Here is a 15,711-nt window from a genome sequence, read left to right as displayed (position 1 = left end):
CCATTGAGGATGTTCAGCATAGTGATTTTAATTGAATTTAAACAGTGAAGACTTACATTTTAATGAAATTGTTTCGTTATGGCTATTAGAAACACAGAGTTTTATGCAAACTTTGAAAAGTCACTCACATGTAGAAGAATTGGTATACATTCTGCATTTGTGTGAAGCTCAATGCACTCCTGTGTGAAGGCTTGCCAGCATAGGTCCATGCTAGTCTGCAGGCACAGACCCTGATTAAAACTTTGATCAACAAGTGTGTCTCCATGCAAAGACTAGCTGACATACAAAGCTTGCTGTTTCAATTCAGCAAGAGGGCCTTCAGTTCACAAGGCATGAGTAGGCTGCACATTCAGACCCTTGACTCTAGTGAATGGTTTGTTCAGCAGACTAGGTCCATGCCAGCATGAATGCCTATGAAGCAGCCAAGACATAAACAGTTGGTGTGTTATCATTAGAATTGTTGAATTCACCAAATTATGATTGACTTTGAGGTACAAAATTAAAATGCCAAATAGATATTATTTTCTTCACAGACGTGGAACAGATTATTTCGAATAATTTTATACCAATTTTTTTCTCCTTTCTCTTCTGAAGCTAGTTAGGATTGCCTTTAATCCTAGTTACCCCACTACCTTTTAAAGAGTGGAGAAGGTTTACGGTTCACCGTGTGTAATATGAAGAAGGGAAGGAAATAAAGGTAGAAAGATTGAAATGGAAAGATGAGAAAGGATGAAGAATCTACATTTACCCGCCACCAATTCCTCCGACGTCCGCACTCACACCCGCACAACTCCATGAAGTCACAGTGCCACTGACCACCCACCGCCGTTCCGACCGGCCACTGATTCCTCCGATGTCCGCAATTCTCGCCATAAGTATCCCGTGCTCGTTTAGCATTCTTCACTCCTGAAGATGGAGAGTCAACCTGCCCGAAACGTCAAGTAACCTCTCGTCACTTCAGCCTGCTATGACTCAAACCATCGCGACTCAAGCCATATTCAGCTCATCTGGTTTACAGTCCTTTTCAGGACTTCACTCACTTTCAAGAAAAGAATACTTCTAATTTCCTCTTTTCATCCTTTCTCGTCTTTTCATTTCAATCTTTCTGCATTTACTTCCTTCCCTTCTTCATATTACACATGGTAAACCGTAAACCTTCTCCACGTAATAAACTACATGTATACCATGCAGACCTACAAAGATCATCTACCTTTTAAACCCCAACTTTGATTCATTTCAATCTTGTTTATTTCCAGGAGAAAGAAACCCAGCCAGCTACCTAAGCTATAAGAACCGAGGGGTCAGCGGCACGCATAAAGGTCAGATCATATGGGTCGTCGATGCAGAACCAAACTTCACCAAGCGTAAGTAACCTACCTTAAGTAAATCTGTCTGCCTTGAGTTTTCATAGGAATTTAGTAACAATTTGATGATACTGGATTCTGTGAAAAAGGGAAATCCCTTTAGCATTCAAGCATGAATGCTTCTTGGTAAGCAACTGGAGTAGTGTCCGAAATACATGAGGGTGAGGGGGGGCACTCAAATTATTTTTTGTTGGGGGTGTGCCTCACGAAACTCTGAAAGGTGGTTCTAAGGAACTGGCTAAAGGGTAAGGTACAGGGTCTTTGGAACTAAATATATAGCGGGCAATGTGAAAAACTGGGTCTACGGGACTGGATCGCGGCACTATAGGTACGGTTCATGCCAGCACCGTGCATGCGCTAGCTATGCATGGAACAGCTACAAGTTATATGGAGGGAGTTGAAAAGCCGTACGTGCATCTCCCGCATGCGGTGCTCGCGCTTGACAATTTTTGGCAGGGCTGAGGAACTGAGATGCCTCGCAATGGGGGTCTTGCGAGCGGGGCTGGGTGGCTTCTGAACTGAACTTTTATCATTTGGAGTATCTATAGATCTTAAAAAGGAGGTAAAGCAGCACGCCCCCGTGCCACCAATATATGTGAGTGCCCCCCACCCCATTGCAGCCAAACTTGCCACTAGAAGTTGCCAGATGAAATGCTCTGGGGCCACCTTTTTTTCTACAGTTGACCCAAGATCTGCCACAAAAAATATTCATGAACATTTAGAAAATAAATATTTGGCAGTAAATACAATGGGATAAAAAGCCCTTGAAATGAAAGAAATGGCCCCATAGAATTAACAAATTAGCTCACTTTGCCCCAAAATAGCCACCTTTTTTTCTACAGTTGACCCAAGATCTGCCACAAAAAATATTCATGAACATTTAGAAAATAAATATTTGGCAGTAAATACAATGGGATAAAAAGCCCTTGAAATGAAAGAAATGGCCCCATAGAATTAACAAATTAGCTCACTTTGCCCCAAAATAGCCATTGAAGATTGATTATTTCCTACTTAGACTTTAAATAGGATGAATACCAAAGACCTCTAGTGCACTGACTTACATGTGGGTTTGAAGTTGACTAGGACACCGTTCTCACTACCTTCCTAAAACTAGTTTAGTGGAAACCAGTTACACGTGTAGTGAGAGCGGTCAAAGCGATCTTGGAAGCGATCTTCCAAACCGGTTTAGAAAACCACCTCACGATGTAGTTTTCAAGATTGCTTTGCCTTGTTTAACTGGATTTAGCGTAAGTGAGGACACAACCATTCTTCGGAAACGATCTTTGCACATTTTGAGCGCGCTACTCCACATGACAGGTGTTGAATGCCTAACTGCAGTTTAGTATTTCGTGCGAAACGTGTCATTCCACTGAGAGCGTTTCCGTAGCAACAAGATCGCTTTACCTGAAGTGATTTTTGAAAACCTCTTTCGTGTGATCAAGTGGGAACGCTAGCAAAGCGATCTTCCAAACTGGTTTCCTGAATCGGTTTCCAGTAAACTGGTTTTAGAAAGCGTAATGAAAACATGGTGTCAAAGAATCTCTTGCAATGTCTGGCAATGCCTCCCCCTGCAGAACCCCTCCCCCATTCCATCCTTTCCATTCATTCTAGTATAATTACAGGGTGCGTCATGACCAGGTAATTTTTCTATTATGAGGGAAAAATCATACAGGCCGAAGCATCAAAATGGGAGGCACAATGGTAACCGTGGCCACAAAAATAATTAAAAATCAATTGGCAAGTTTGTTGTCACTTCAGGCTGTATCTTCCAATAAAGAATTTCTTCCTAGAATGAAATGCTCCTGTGTTCAAGCTAAAAGATGAAGACAAAAATAGGATATGAACTGGTTAATTTAACCTATACTTGGGAGTAGGGCACCTGTTTGATGAGAGTGGCAGGTGCTTGTCAAGAGTTAGGTTCATACGTGAATCTTCAAGAGTAACTCAAACATTCTAAAAGTTAAACGTAAATGGTTTTGAAGATTTGTTATTTTTGATTGAAGAAAGTTAGTGAGCCCCACCCTGGCAAGCAAAATAGCATAATGCAGTAGAACAAGAACGAGGTCAGATGGGCAATAAATTCAGTGAAAATTTTCATATAAAGAGAAATACCAGCAGTTGCAGTAAACAGTATATCATCAAGGATCTAGATCTGGTACAGTTTATATAAACTGAAATCTTGAAATCTACACTGAAAAATGTTCACACTGAAGATCACCAACACATATAAGCGCACATGGGAGAGTGTATTATTATTGCTCTGAATGTCGGCCCGACGCTTGACCCAAATCCTGTGCTTATTTGCTAATTTCTCAGCAATTACACAATTTCTTCCAGAATCCTTTGGCATATACATGTACATGTATTTTTTATTTATACAAACAGACACTTTGCTAGTCATTTCATTGGATTTTGTTTGAACTCATTTTGATATCGTTACCGCAACTGGCATTTACCTTTAAGAAATTTCATAGAGAAAATTGAAAAAAGCTCTTTCACAGTTTCAGGAATGTTTTTTTTTTTTTTTTTGGGGGGGGAGAGGTTGCCTCCCCCACTCATGTGCCATTTTGATTTCATGCCTACATGTATATACATTGTACGAAGATCCTTTGTGATCATGTTTGTGTATTTTAACATTCCGATGTACATGTACATGGTGCATAGAGCAATACTGATGTACAATTTCCCTCCTTCACCAGCTCCATTGGACACAAGGGTCATTGCAACATAAAAAGGGGATCCGTAATTTGCGCCATTTTGACGTTGGATTATTTGAGATGATTCACGACATTGAAGTCTTCACTGCAGCTAATTCTCACAAAATATCTGTATCCTGAACTGACAAATATTTTGTCAATGAACTCTCATTTGTTGTATCCTTGTGCAGTAGTCTTCCCTTCTCAACTTTTATTTTAAAAAAGATGAATAAAATTCTCGGATCTCCATAGAATATACATGTACCTTTTCATCATAGTCAGGTCTGTTTTGATACTCATTGGTAATAAGTGTGGCCTTTTTGCCCTTCAACATTTTTTTTTGAATACTATCAAATGTAGCATCAGTGAACACAGACAATTTTGGATAAATGATACGTTGAGGTCTGATCATAAAGACTAGCATGTAGAGAAGATAAAATATCCGCCTTGTGCAATCTTTAATCAATCTAATCATAGTGGCACCCACCAAGGTCAATATTATCCAGTTTGTTTTTATCTTTTCAATTAGCCGATTAATATTTTTAGATATTTTGTTTTGATTTAACCAATTTGGAACTTCATTATAATGTAAATAGTTTGTGGTTTGGTGTGCTTAAATTTTTGGAAGTTTGACTTTTTGGGTCACGATTGTCAACTCGGCTTTAATTAATTATCTTGTTTTTGGATTTTGGAGGCAAATCAATTAGCAAACATATGCCAAGACATTAAATGATTACCAGTCTTGATTTAGATATGAAGCAGATGCTGAAGGAACAAACACTTTATTTTAATTTGATAAAAAGTGATTTGTTTAATTATTTTTTGAAATGGTCTCAGGACTCAGGACTTCAGAGTATGAAGAATAGTATTATTTTAGTCCCAAAGTACGTGAACTGAAAATTCATTAACATGAAATAAATGAAGATGGTTGTTGTCTTGTTGACCAGCCTAACTCTTGATTTACATGTAGGGCCAAAACTTGTACATGTAACATTTAAATTCATTTTTTTTGTGAAGCGTACTCGAAGCCCCCTCGCCCCCCACACACACGCTCTCAAAACAAATTAATGTAAAATACAACACTGGAATCGAATTGGGCTATGAGTATGTCTTGTTGCCGGCTCAGAACTCCAATAACTTTTTCCAGATTGTACAAGTACATATATTTTGTAGGTGGGATTGGGAAGCAGTTTTCGATAGTTTTGCACATTCAGGACTGATGTTTTGACAATTCATTTTAATCAATTTCAGTTTCAGATCAATGTTCATTTTGTCACTAAAACTAGAGATGAGCTTCATCCTCAATGTCACCTACACTGGCATATCCCTAGCTGACACCTACTTTGTATGTTACAGTTCTGTCAACTCTCAATGCATGCGAGCAAATAATCACATGTGGAACTCTGGCACGTATTCAGAATGCGAATGTAAACATGGTACTCAAGAAGTCAAATGCAAGAGGGAGATGAGTTAGGGGATATGGCGCAATTCTTTGTTGAGTTTCAAAGAATAGCTAGCGGTTTAGAGTTTACCTAGTATCTTTGATGACTCATGTAACTCTACATGAGACATGTGTGAGAATGTTTGTAAGTATCTTGTAAACGAAGATTCCTGCCCTAGTCCCCTAGTACACTCTAAATATCAAAGGATTAAAAAAAATCAGATCAGTTATGAATAGTGACCAGCCAACATTAGATGGATCTTAATCCTGTGGATTGACTTTTGAATCTCCAAAGATTTGATTAAAATTTGTCTGAGCTTTGAATTCAAATCCGCATGACTTACAACTAATTTTAATGTTCAGCTGATTACAAGTCACAGCCAATCTGGATTTATTCTTTAATTAATCCTTGAAATTTAGAGTGTACCTCTTTCTCACTGAATGGTAACCTTCTTTCTTTTCAAAATCCTTTGCAATATACTCTGTTTACTTCCAAATGCCTTTTGAATGGAGGCTTTTTTTTGGACCACCGTAATTCTGTTCTCCCCTGGCCCATCTCATTCCCACCATTTCCCTTTGATATCAGGCACCATATCACAACAGCAGTCCCAGTCACATCCACTCCCTGTCACTCTTCTCCTTTCACCATTTTCAAACCCTATGGCCTGTATTCTGAAGTCTGGTTTAACTTAAACTCAAGTTTAAAGTTGTGGTTTAAGTATGGATAACCAATTGTTACAAAAATCACTGACTGTAGAGATATCACTGTTCAGCTCATTTGGCCCTCAAATCATTCATAATTGTCTAGGAAGTATAAATAAATGATTGTCTTCACCATCGATGAATCAGGAAAGAGCACAGTAAACATAAGAAACGTACAACTTAATACCAATTTTGACACTTTTGGCTTCCCATAATTTTAGCACAGAGATATTCCATGGTCTATAAGTTAAACCTGAATTCAGAATACGGGCATATCTCTCTATCTACCCCTCCCTCTTCCCCCTCCTGCACTTCAGATGAAACTGGGAGGGGGCGGGGGTGGTGCTGCTCGAATTATAACGTGATACCTATGTACCACACCGAATAAAAAAATATGGGGCTCTGGAACTTTATCTTGATCTTAAAATGGCGGTCTTCGGAACGGCTCTTGAATCAACGACTGCTAAGATGCAATACTCTATAACTGACCACATCAAAAATAGGGGTATCTGCGCCAATCGAGCTCGCTGCCAGGAATGGCTGAGGAGTTTAAAGGGATGGTCCAGGCTGAAAATATATCTTATGTATCTATGTGCCACACTAAATAAAAAAATATGGCACTCTGGAACTTTATCTTGATCTTAAAATAGCGGTCTTCGGAACGGCTCTTGAATCAACGACTGCTAAGATGCAATACTCTGTAACTGACCACATCAAAAATAGGGGTATCTGCGCCAATTGAGCTCGCTGCCAGGAATGGCTGAGGAGTTTAAAGGGATGGTCCAGACTGAAAATAAATATATCTTAATACATAGAGTAGAATTCACTGAGCAAAATGCTGAAAATTTCATCAAAATCAGATAACAAATAATAAAGTTATTGAAGTTTAAACTTTAGCAGTATTTTGTGAAAACAGTTGTCATGAATATTCATGAGGTGGACTGATGATCTCACATCTCCACTTTCCATTTTCTTATGTTTTTAGATAAAATCATATTTTTTTCATTATTTCATACTTGTGTGAATGATATGTCTCCCTTATAATGAAATAAGTTGCAGCAATAAATATCTAATGCACTGAATCAGTTGTCAATCCAATTTTTCTAGTTCTTGGAAGAAAAACTTTGAATAAACCTAATTTCATATAAGAAAATACAAAAGAACAAGTGGAGATGTGACATCAGCCCACCTTATGAATATTCATGACGACTGTTTTTACAAAATATTACTAAACTCTAAAATCCAATAACTTTGTTAATTGTGATCCGATTTTCATGAATTTTTCAGCATTTTGCTCAGTGAATTCTACTCTATTCATTAAGCTATAAATACTTTCAGCCCGGACCATCCCTTTAAAGCTCCTTGATATTAGTGAAGTTTCTTTTATTTGTACACTGTCTCGTTCAGTGCATACACACATACACAACCACAGAGTCTCGACCTGCTGTAACCGGATAAGGTCATTTCATTGAAATGGGTATATTACTATCCTTGTTAATCATTACTAGAATTCCACGCTGTCAATGTTTGTCAAGCATTTATGGTGATGATTATTCACATCTGTGGTACATATTTATAGTCTTAACACTTGAACTATAATGTACTATCAACTAATTATTGTCTCATAATGGATAATGATGATTTTAAGGGCGAATTTCATCAGAAAATTTTTTGAGTTTATGTAAAGTGCTTATTATATATCCTGGAAGGGAATCTAGGCCATGATGGTGGATGCCCTTTTGATGTTCCCTGTAGCCCCTTTCAGCATATTTATGTTCCTTAAAAAAGTATCTGGGTTATTTTGATATATGTGAGCCCCACCCCACGACTATGCAACAAACTTCCCCTCAACATTAGGAATTCAACAAATATATATAATTTCAAGTCAAAATTAAAAACCTATCTATTCCACAAAGCTCTTGCAGTGCAATAGAATATGTAGAGATAGTTTTTGCACTATATAAATGCATATTATTATATAGAAATGTGGAATTTCCTCCCATTGAAATTTAGGGCCAGCATTCCATAGCTAAGACAGATTTGGTCTCCCCTAAAAAATATTTTGACAAGTATAATTAGAGTTACAAGTAAAAATTAGTTGCCACATACACAGTGGAACATGCTTTTTGTCTCACCTGCGAAGCAAAGTGAGACTTTAGGCGCCGCTTTTTCGACGGCGGCGGCGTCAACATCAAATCTTAACCTGAGGTTAAGTTTTTGAAATGACATCATAACTTAGAAAGTATCTAGTTAATAAAACTTGGCCATAAGGTTAATCAAGTATTACTGAACATCCTATTAGAGTTTCATGTCACATGACCAAGGTCAAAGGTCATTTAGGGTCAATGAACTTAGACCATGTTGGAGGAATCAACATCGAAATCTTAACCTGGGGTTAAGTTTTTGAAATGTCATCATAACTTAGAAAATATATGGCCCTAGTTCATGAAACTTGGACATTAGGTTAATCAAGTATCACTGAACATCCTACATGAGTTTCACGTCACATGACCAAGGTCAAAGGTCATTTAGGGTCAATGAACTTTGGCCGAATTGGGGATATCTGTTGAATTCCCATCATAACTTTGAAAGTTTATGGATCTGATTCATGAAACTTGGACACAATAATAATCAAGCATCACTGAAAATTTTGTGCAAGTTTCAGGTCTCATGATTAAGGTCAAAGGTCATTTAGGGTCAATGAACTTTTGCCGAATCGGGGGTATCTGTTGAATTACCATCATAACTTTGAAAGTTTATTGGTCTAGTTCATTAAACTTGGACATTAGAGTAATCAAGTATCACTGAACATCCTGTGCGCGTTTCAGGTCATATGACCAAGGTCAAAGGTCAATGAACTTTGGCCGAATTGGGTGTATCTGTTGAATTACCATCATAACTTTGAAAGTTTATGGATCTGATTCATGAAACTTGTACATAAGAGTAATCAAGTATCACTGAACATCCTGTTCGAGTTTCAGGTCACATGATCAAGGTCAAAGGTCATGTAAGGTCAATGAACTTTGGCCATGTTGGGTTTTTTTGTTGAATAACCATCATATCTCTGTAAGTTTATTGGTCTAGTTCATAAAAAGTGGACATAAGAGTAACCATGTATCACTGAACATCTTGTGCGAGTTAGAGTAGTATTCAAAGTCAGCACTGCTGCAATATTGAACCGCGTGATGCAGGTGAGACGGCCAGAGGCATTCCACTTGTTATCATTACTTTATAGGAAATCAGACAGGGAAAGAAAAAAAAATCATATGGGAACTTGTTCATGTGCTTGTTTTTAAACTATCAGCACTTCTGTTGGAGGATATGAGCTCTTTGAAACCGCTTGTTAAAGAGATGTAAAAGTTACACGGCATACTGTATGCTCCTGCGACATTTGCTCTGGTCCTAATATCTCAGAGTTAATATTTTAATAGGTCCAGAATAATTTAAAGATTAGGATTATCATATAGGGTTTATTTAGTTTTGGAGGTTATAGTTTCATGTTTGGCATAATGTGAGGATTTTCCAAAGGTCATGGAACAGATGTAAAATCTTGGTAAAATGCAAGAAAACATGCCTCCTACCTGTTCATAAAAAAGTGAGTTTCTTCCCCAGAGATATGTACTCAAAATAACCCCAATGAAACCTGGTCGGCTATTATAAAAGAACAAACTTTCAAACAATTTATCATTTGAAGAAAAATAAACCCAACCCTTGATCTTACTACCCTCCTTTTCCTTACCCCTTTCCCTCCTCTCTCTTACCTCTTCCTATCCCCTCTTCCGCCCTTCCCTCTGCCTCCCTGGGGCATCTATATTTCCATGTTTCATGCTGTAAGCTCTACATGTATGGCTATTTCTAAGAACTTTTTGCTTTATATCCATAAGATTATTCTAGCTCAAGTAATTTTTTCTTTCATGTTCGCACTTGAACTCAATGATATATGCCACAGTTTACAGCTCGCTACATTTCTTGTTCAAGTGTCAGATTAGTCTGCATATAAAGACTATGTTTCTCAAGTTATGAACATAAAACCTGTGCATTGTTAGCATGTGCCTATTAAGGTGGAAGTGCTATACTGGCTCAGTGGCACATGGTGCAAGCCCCGGTTTTCTCACCAGCTCTCAATCACAATTTCTTTTTATCTAATGAAAAAGACTGCTTGAACTCTGACCTGCACTTAGTGCTTTTTGTGTTTGCATTGACAGTCCAAGTTGCCCTCTATCTAGTCTTTGCAGTGGGTGGGTTTTAAATTAGGGAGAATTCTTTCCAGTGGGTGGGCTTTAAATTAGGGAGAATCGGGTTTGATAAAAAATATTGCTTGAACTTGGTTGATTTTGCCTGCAGTTAAAGCCAGTCTTTCTTTTACATTGACAGTCCCAATTACATTTTGATGTCTTTTGTAATGCACATTTGTGATTGATTCATTTGTGATTCTTGATTTAAAGATAGATTGAATGGTCCCTATGATTGATCAGCCTCTGAGAGGGTTAAAGTGATTGGTTAACATTGGTTTGATTTTTAAAAAATCTGAGCTAGAAGGTCACACTTTTCACCCTTGTCTGTGATATGTTACAAAACTGAAGCCCAGAAAAAATTGCGTTCGAAAATAATTATTTAGTGCTTCAAAAATTGAAATATAAAGTGACTGGAAACACCATCTTAATTTCATCTCATTCACTTATGTGTACTATTTAGGCATCTACAAGACACCTTTATACAAAATCGGGGTTTGCCTTGTAGTTTTAGCTTTTTATTCTCAATAATGGTTGTTTTCAGGGTTTATTAGTTCTAATACATGCACTTGTACACATGTTTCATCTATGTTTGAGAATTTTTTAAATCGGCTGCTCACAAAGTTAAACAATACCTTTAATACCTGCAAACTATACCCGTCATTAGGTCAAATCATCCTGATCCCATGGAGATAATGATGATTCATTGGCTCATATCTGAAGTATTCTTGCTAGACCAAAGTCCATGGCAGCGAGGAGTTCCAGCTAGAACAGCTTCTCAGGGCCCAACCTCTTGCTACCGTCATCACCTCTTCAAACAGACCAAAGTCCTCTAGGGTTGCTCCATGACTCCGCCTATATGCCCATCTTCATATGCTTATTGCTGGAATGCTGGCACATATTGGCGGGATGCGCATAGGGCTTACACGTGTTAGAAGTGCTGAAGCCAGATGACTTGTGTTTTATTATAGATGTAAGGCCTATATCTTTATTGGAATTTTAAAACGTGAATCAATATTTTGGAGTATAGCAGAGCCAGGAACTGCACTTAATGGATTTTCTGTGTCTCAATAAGTAGAATAGTTGAATTTATTTATTTTGGTTATATGAGCAGGAATGTTTATTTGTCTTGGCATGAGAAAGTGTATAAAGAAGTGGATGTTGCAAAGTTCTAGGTTAGTATTTTTATAAGCTTAATTAGTTTAATAATGGTATTATGAATATTTTCTATTGTTAACTTCATATGACTGTTTCTAGGTTACTAGCATTTCCTCTTGCAATAATACCTGGGGCAGCTCAAAGGGACCAAGAGGGCCTTGACCCCCTTTCCTAGACCACTTTTAACATTTGTTACCACTGCCCTCACTCCTAAATCTGCCTTGCCTATACCTTACTTAATAATTCTAATGTTGAACATTTCCTACCCAGGATGATTCTTAACTTGACATCCATCATAAGACCCTAAACGCTAACAATACAAAAATAATTAATAAACCTTCTCTACTCAAAGGTATAAACTGTAACCTTATTGTCCTACTCCAATACCCTCAGCCATATCAATCTAGTCGTCCAGACTATTAAAACACCAAGAACTCTGAATCCTAGCTCCAGATCTTTGTGCTGAACTTGAAGTTGACAATAGAAAATTAATTCATACCTCTTATTACAAATTTAGGATCGTTAATAGGGTTATAGATGGTCATTGGCCAAGTGGTATTGTATGATTAGATTTATTCATAATGGTGCTTTTGACTTGGGGAAGGGGCAGGAAGTTGTTGTCACATACCTGTTGAGCCGTTGATGACTAAACAGTAGAGGAACTCCAGATCATTGTAAGACAAGGTGAGGATGGCCCTAGTGGATTAAGGGAGCTCAAGAGATGTGCCATTACATCAGTGGGCAGGGACAGAGTTAATTTTGAAGAGAAAGAGAGGGGAAAGGGGAAGGGAGAGGAGTAGGGAGAGAGCCAGGGAAAAAGGTAAAGAGGTATATTGGACAGAGAAGATTGAAAAAGTGAGAGGAACAGTTCAAGTATTAAAGGAAAAAATGTGAAAAAATAAAGAAACAGAGGGCGAGAAGGGGGTGGAGTTAGGGGAACAACCACAAAAGGAGGGAAGATCGAAAAGTAATGAAGGGGGGGGGGGCGATTGAATGGAGAAAAATATGGGGTTGAAAATGTTGAGAGATTGAGTAAGCCATTATAAAGTGGGCAAAGTTGATATTGGTCTTTCTGAAATTCTTGTCACATTAGGGCCTATACAGGATTGAAATTAAACTTGAAATGCATTATCAAAGCTTTTCATGATCACCAATCAGGAGATTTTGAATTAGTTGCATTGATAAGTACTAAAATGTAACACTCCTGATTTATGGAATTGCCCAAATGAAGAAAAATTATCTGGAAGTAATAAATCTAAGTTTATAGAAATATGTTGGAAGACCAAAAAATGCTGAATGAGAGATAGAAAGAGAGAAGCAAGTGAAAGATTGAATAATGGAAAGAGGAAGAAAGGAACTAGCATGGACAACAAGTAATTGTCAGCTTCCACTTCAATGCAATGGAAGCACCCTTTCGTAGTTAGTTAGGAGTTCCTGCAGGATCAACCGTCGTGCGTAACACTGTGTCTATTCCCCCTTTGCAAAGCACAAGTTGTATGGCAATTGTTTTCTCGCAACTCACGTGGATCTCACTCAAGAGTTGTGGGGCTTTCCAACGAAATAGTTAAGCTTCAGTGTAATTGATATATGGTAAAGGTGAAGACAGTTTATGTAATCTTAGTCTTCTCTTAGTTCTTTAATAGTTCTGTCAACTATACCCATCCGCCTGTATGTTTTGTCTACGTGACATCGAGCAGGAACATGTTTTAGGAGGAGGAACACTCGACGAGGTTTTGTGCCATTTTTTCTGAATCCTACGTTCGTTGCCAAACAACGTCTCTGAACAGGATCATTATTTGGTTATTGTCAAGAACAGACTTGTGTTATTGTCGAGAACAGACTTGTGTGTGACAGAACAGGCAAAGAACTTTAAATGTTTAAGTAACTTCTTTTTGGATTTGGTCAACGTCATGTTACGACAGAGGTATCAATGTGAGTATAAATGATTTATGTTGGTCATTCTTTGAATAAAATCAATTTGATAACATTTAACAGTTGTTTACATATTGGAAATCTGAATTAACATCTGTTTAGAACCACAGACTGATCTTAAAAAAACTTGAAAAAGGGATTAAAACAAAATATTGGCTGTAACCTACAAGAGGGAAGAGGTAATTCCTGTGCTCCACCCCCTCGACTCTAGAATTTTTATTTTTTTTTATTTTTGTAAGTCGACCCCAAGCAAGTTGTTATGAACAAATGAAGACAAATGAAAGTGTATGACCTGAAAAAATTCATTGATATTGGATGCAAAACTTATTGATAAACCTTTTTTCATTATTTTTTTTTCTTAAGTTTTTGCCTAGATTTAGAATACTGAAAATGTGGAAATGAGGGAGCCTATGATGTTGCACCCTCTTACCTTTATTTTTAATTCTGAAATGTCGTATATCATTTTCCCAGATTTTAATATATAATTTGACTCCTCTCTATGGAATTGTCATACAGTATAGACTCAGCATATTAAAGTCAACATTGAAGTCAAATAATTGCTGGAAAAACTGGAAACGTTTGATATTTCAGATCAGAATAGACAAAGCGTATTTGAATTTCACTCATGTCAAATGGATTTTAGTGGTCAGAACTGTTAAACTTTTTTTCAACTTTACTATTATCTTGACTACAAGAGATTCCCCACAATTTAATCAAAGATATTTTTAAATAGTTACAAGTTACATGTAGCATTCTACACAGTACAAACCTATGTTTATATTTGGGGGGGGGGGGTATTCAGGGGGAAATAAAAATGTTATATACTTTCAAAATTGATTTTGACTTTTAACTCAGTGATATGCTTGTTTCATTTTTCAGTAATTATGCAAATCAACTCATGTTGGTCTGGATTGTGTGGAATTGTATATGTGTTTCAGTATGTCAGAAAGGCCAAAAATCAGAAGAAAAAATCTATGTAGTTTAGGAGATTGATCTCCATATTTCCAAAGCATTGACAATTGTTCAGTATTAAAAAAATTATAAAAAAATAAATCACGGGCCAGTAATATTTCCATTACCATTAAAGATGAAAAAGTAATTAGAGGAAACTTTATAGCCCCCCCCCATGTAGTCATGTATGTATGATTTGATATTGTTCATTTTACTGCTTCAGAGCAAATAGCTCTAAAACTCATTCTCCTAATAGCAATTAGTGCAGGCATTGTCATCCCATCTCTCCCTCCATCAAAAAAGGAAACAGTTATAAATTTGCATGAATAGACAGGAAGCGAATTCACAAAAACAATTACATCTTCCTTCCTCTCCCCCTAATTACGCACCCCCTCAACATATGGGTTGAGTTTGGGGGAGGGGGAAGGCTTGTTTCACATTGTCTCAAAAATCAAGACTCTTTCCTAGAATATTTTCCTGTGATCTTCCATTCTTTTTCACTTATTTTCTATAGATTTTGGTTAAAAATGATAGTTTTTAAAAGCATTGGTTAATAAAGGTTGCTCAACATTTAGAAAAAAAAACCCCAAACATTCTGATACCTGAAAATGGTACATGTAGTTTGAAATTAATTACTCATATCAGTTCAATTTATTTATTTTCCACTTTATACTATTTTTCATATTAACACTGATGATACAGTAAGCATTACAAGTAAAATGTATAAAGATCAATAGTGAAATCAATTATTATCAAACCAAAATGATGTTTTGATATGGAAAGTGAAAAGGGGTGCCAACTAAAGGCAAGGCTTGCATAGTATACATGTAGGCCCACTTGTAAAAAGGAATTACATGTATCATGTATTATACAAATTGTTGTATTGTGTGGCAAAAATCATCTATCAAAAGAAAGTGAATTTGAATAGTGAAAATACTGAGAAAAAAAAAATTGAGTCAAGCCCAATATTTCAACACAATATTCTGTAACATGTGTGCTTTATTTTGATGTCCCTTCTAGATTTTTTTTTAAATGTTGATTGAAATTAATTAAGCATTTTAACATTTAAGTTCAGTTCTCTTATTCTGATACCATGGGAAATATATTCAAACAAAGTAATGGATAAAACTCTCTTCAGAATCATGATGTGATTTTCTAATATACATTATTTTGTATTTGTCAATTTCACACTAAAATGCCTTCTTAATTCAACAATCAGTCATTAATCAAAAGTG

The 15,711-nt window shown here is 36.9% G+C and overlaps 1 protein-coding gene across 4 annotated transcripts in view; it reads left to right on the top strand.

The window, feature by feature from the left end:
* Positions 1-15,711, top strand: part of LOC121426035 (E3 ubiquitin-protein ligase HECW2-like) — a 113,557-nt gene that overhangs the window by 30,585 nt on the left and 67,261 nt on the right. For 3 of the 4 annotated variants that reach the window (XM_041622167.1, XM_041622166.1, XM_041622165.1), the window contains exon 3: positions 1,257-1,364. In XM_041622167.1, the coding sequence (XP_041478101.1) occupies positions 1,257-1,364 (108 nt within the window). Of the gene's footprint in view, positions 1-1,256; positions 1,365-12,977; positions 13,526-15,711 lie in introns of those variants that run through there. The other variant, XM_041622168.1, reaches the window with a different exon arrangement.

This window comes from Lytechinus variegatus, chromosome 13, assembly GCF_018143015.1.
Source record: "Lytechinus variegatus isolate NC3 chromosome 13, Lvar_3.0, whole genome shotgun sequence".
NCBI classification, from domain to species: domain Eukaryota; kingdom Metazoa; phylum Echinodermata; class Echinoidea; order Temnopleuroida; family Toxopneustidae; genus Lytechinus; species Lytechinus variegatus.
Note: the sequence above shows the minus strand (reverse complement) of the source record. Positions and strands in the feature narration are given on the sequence as shown.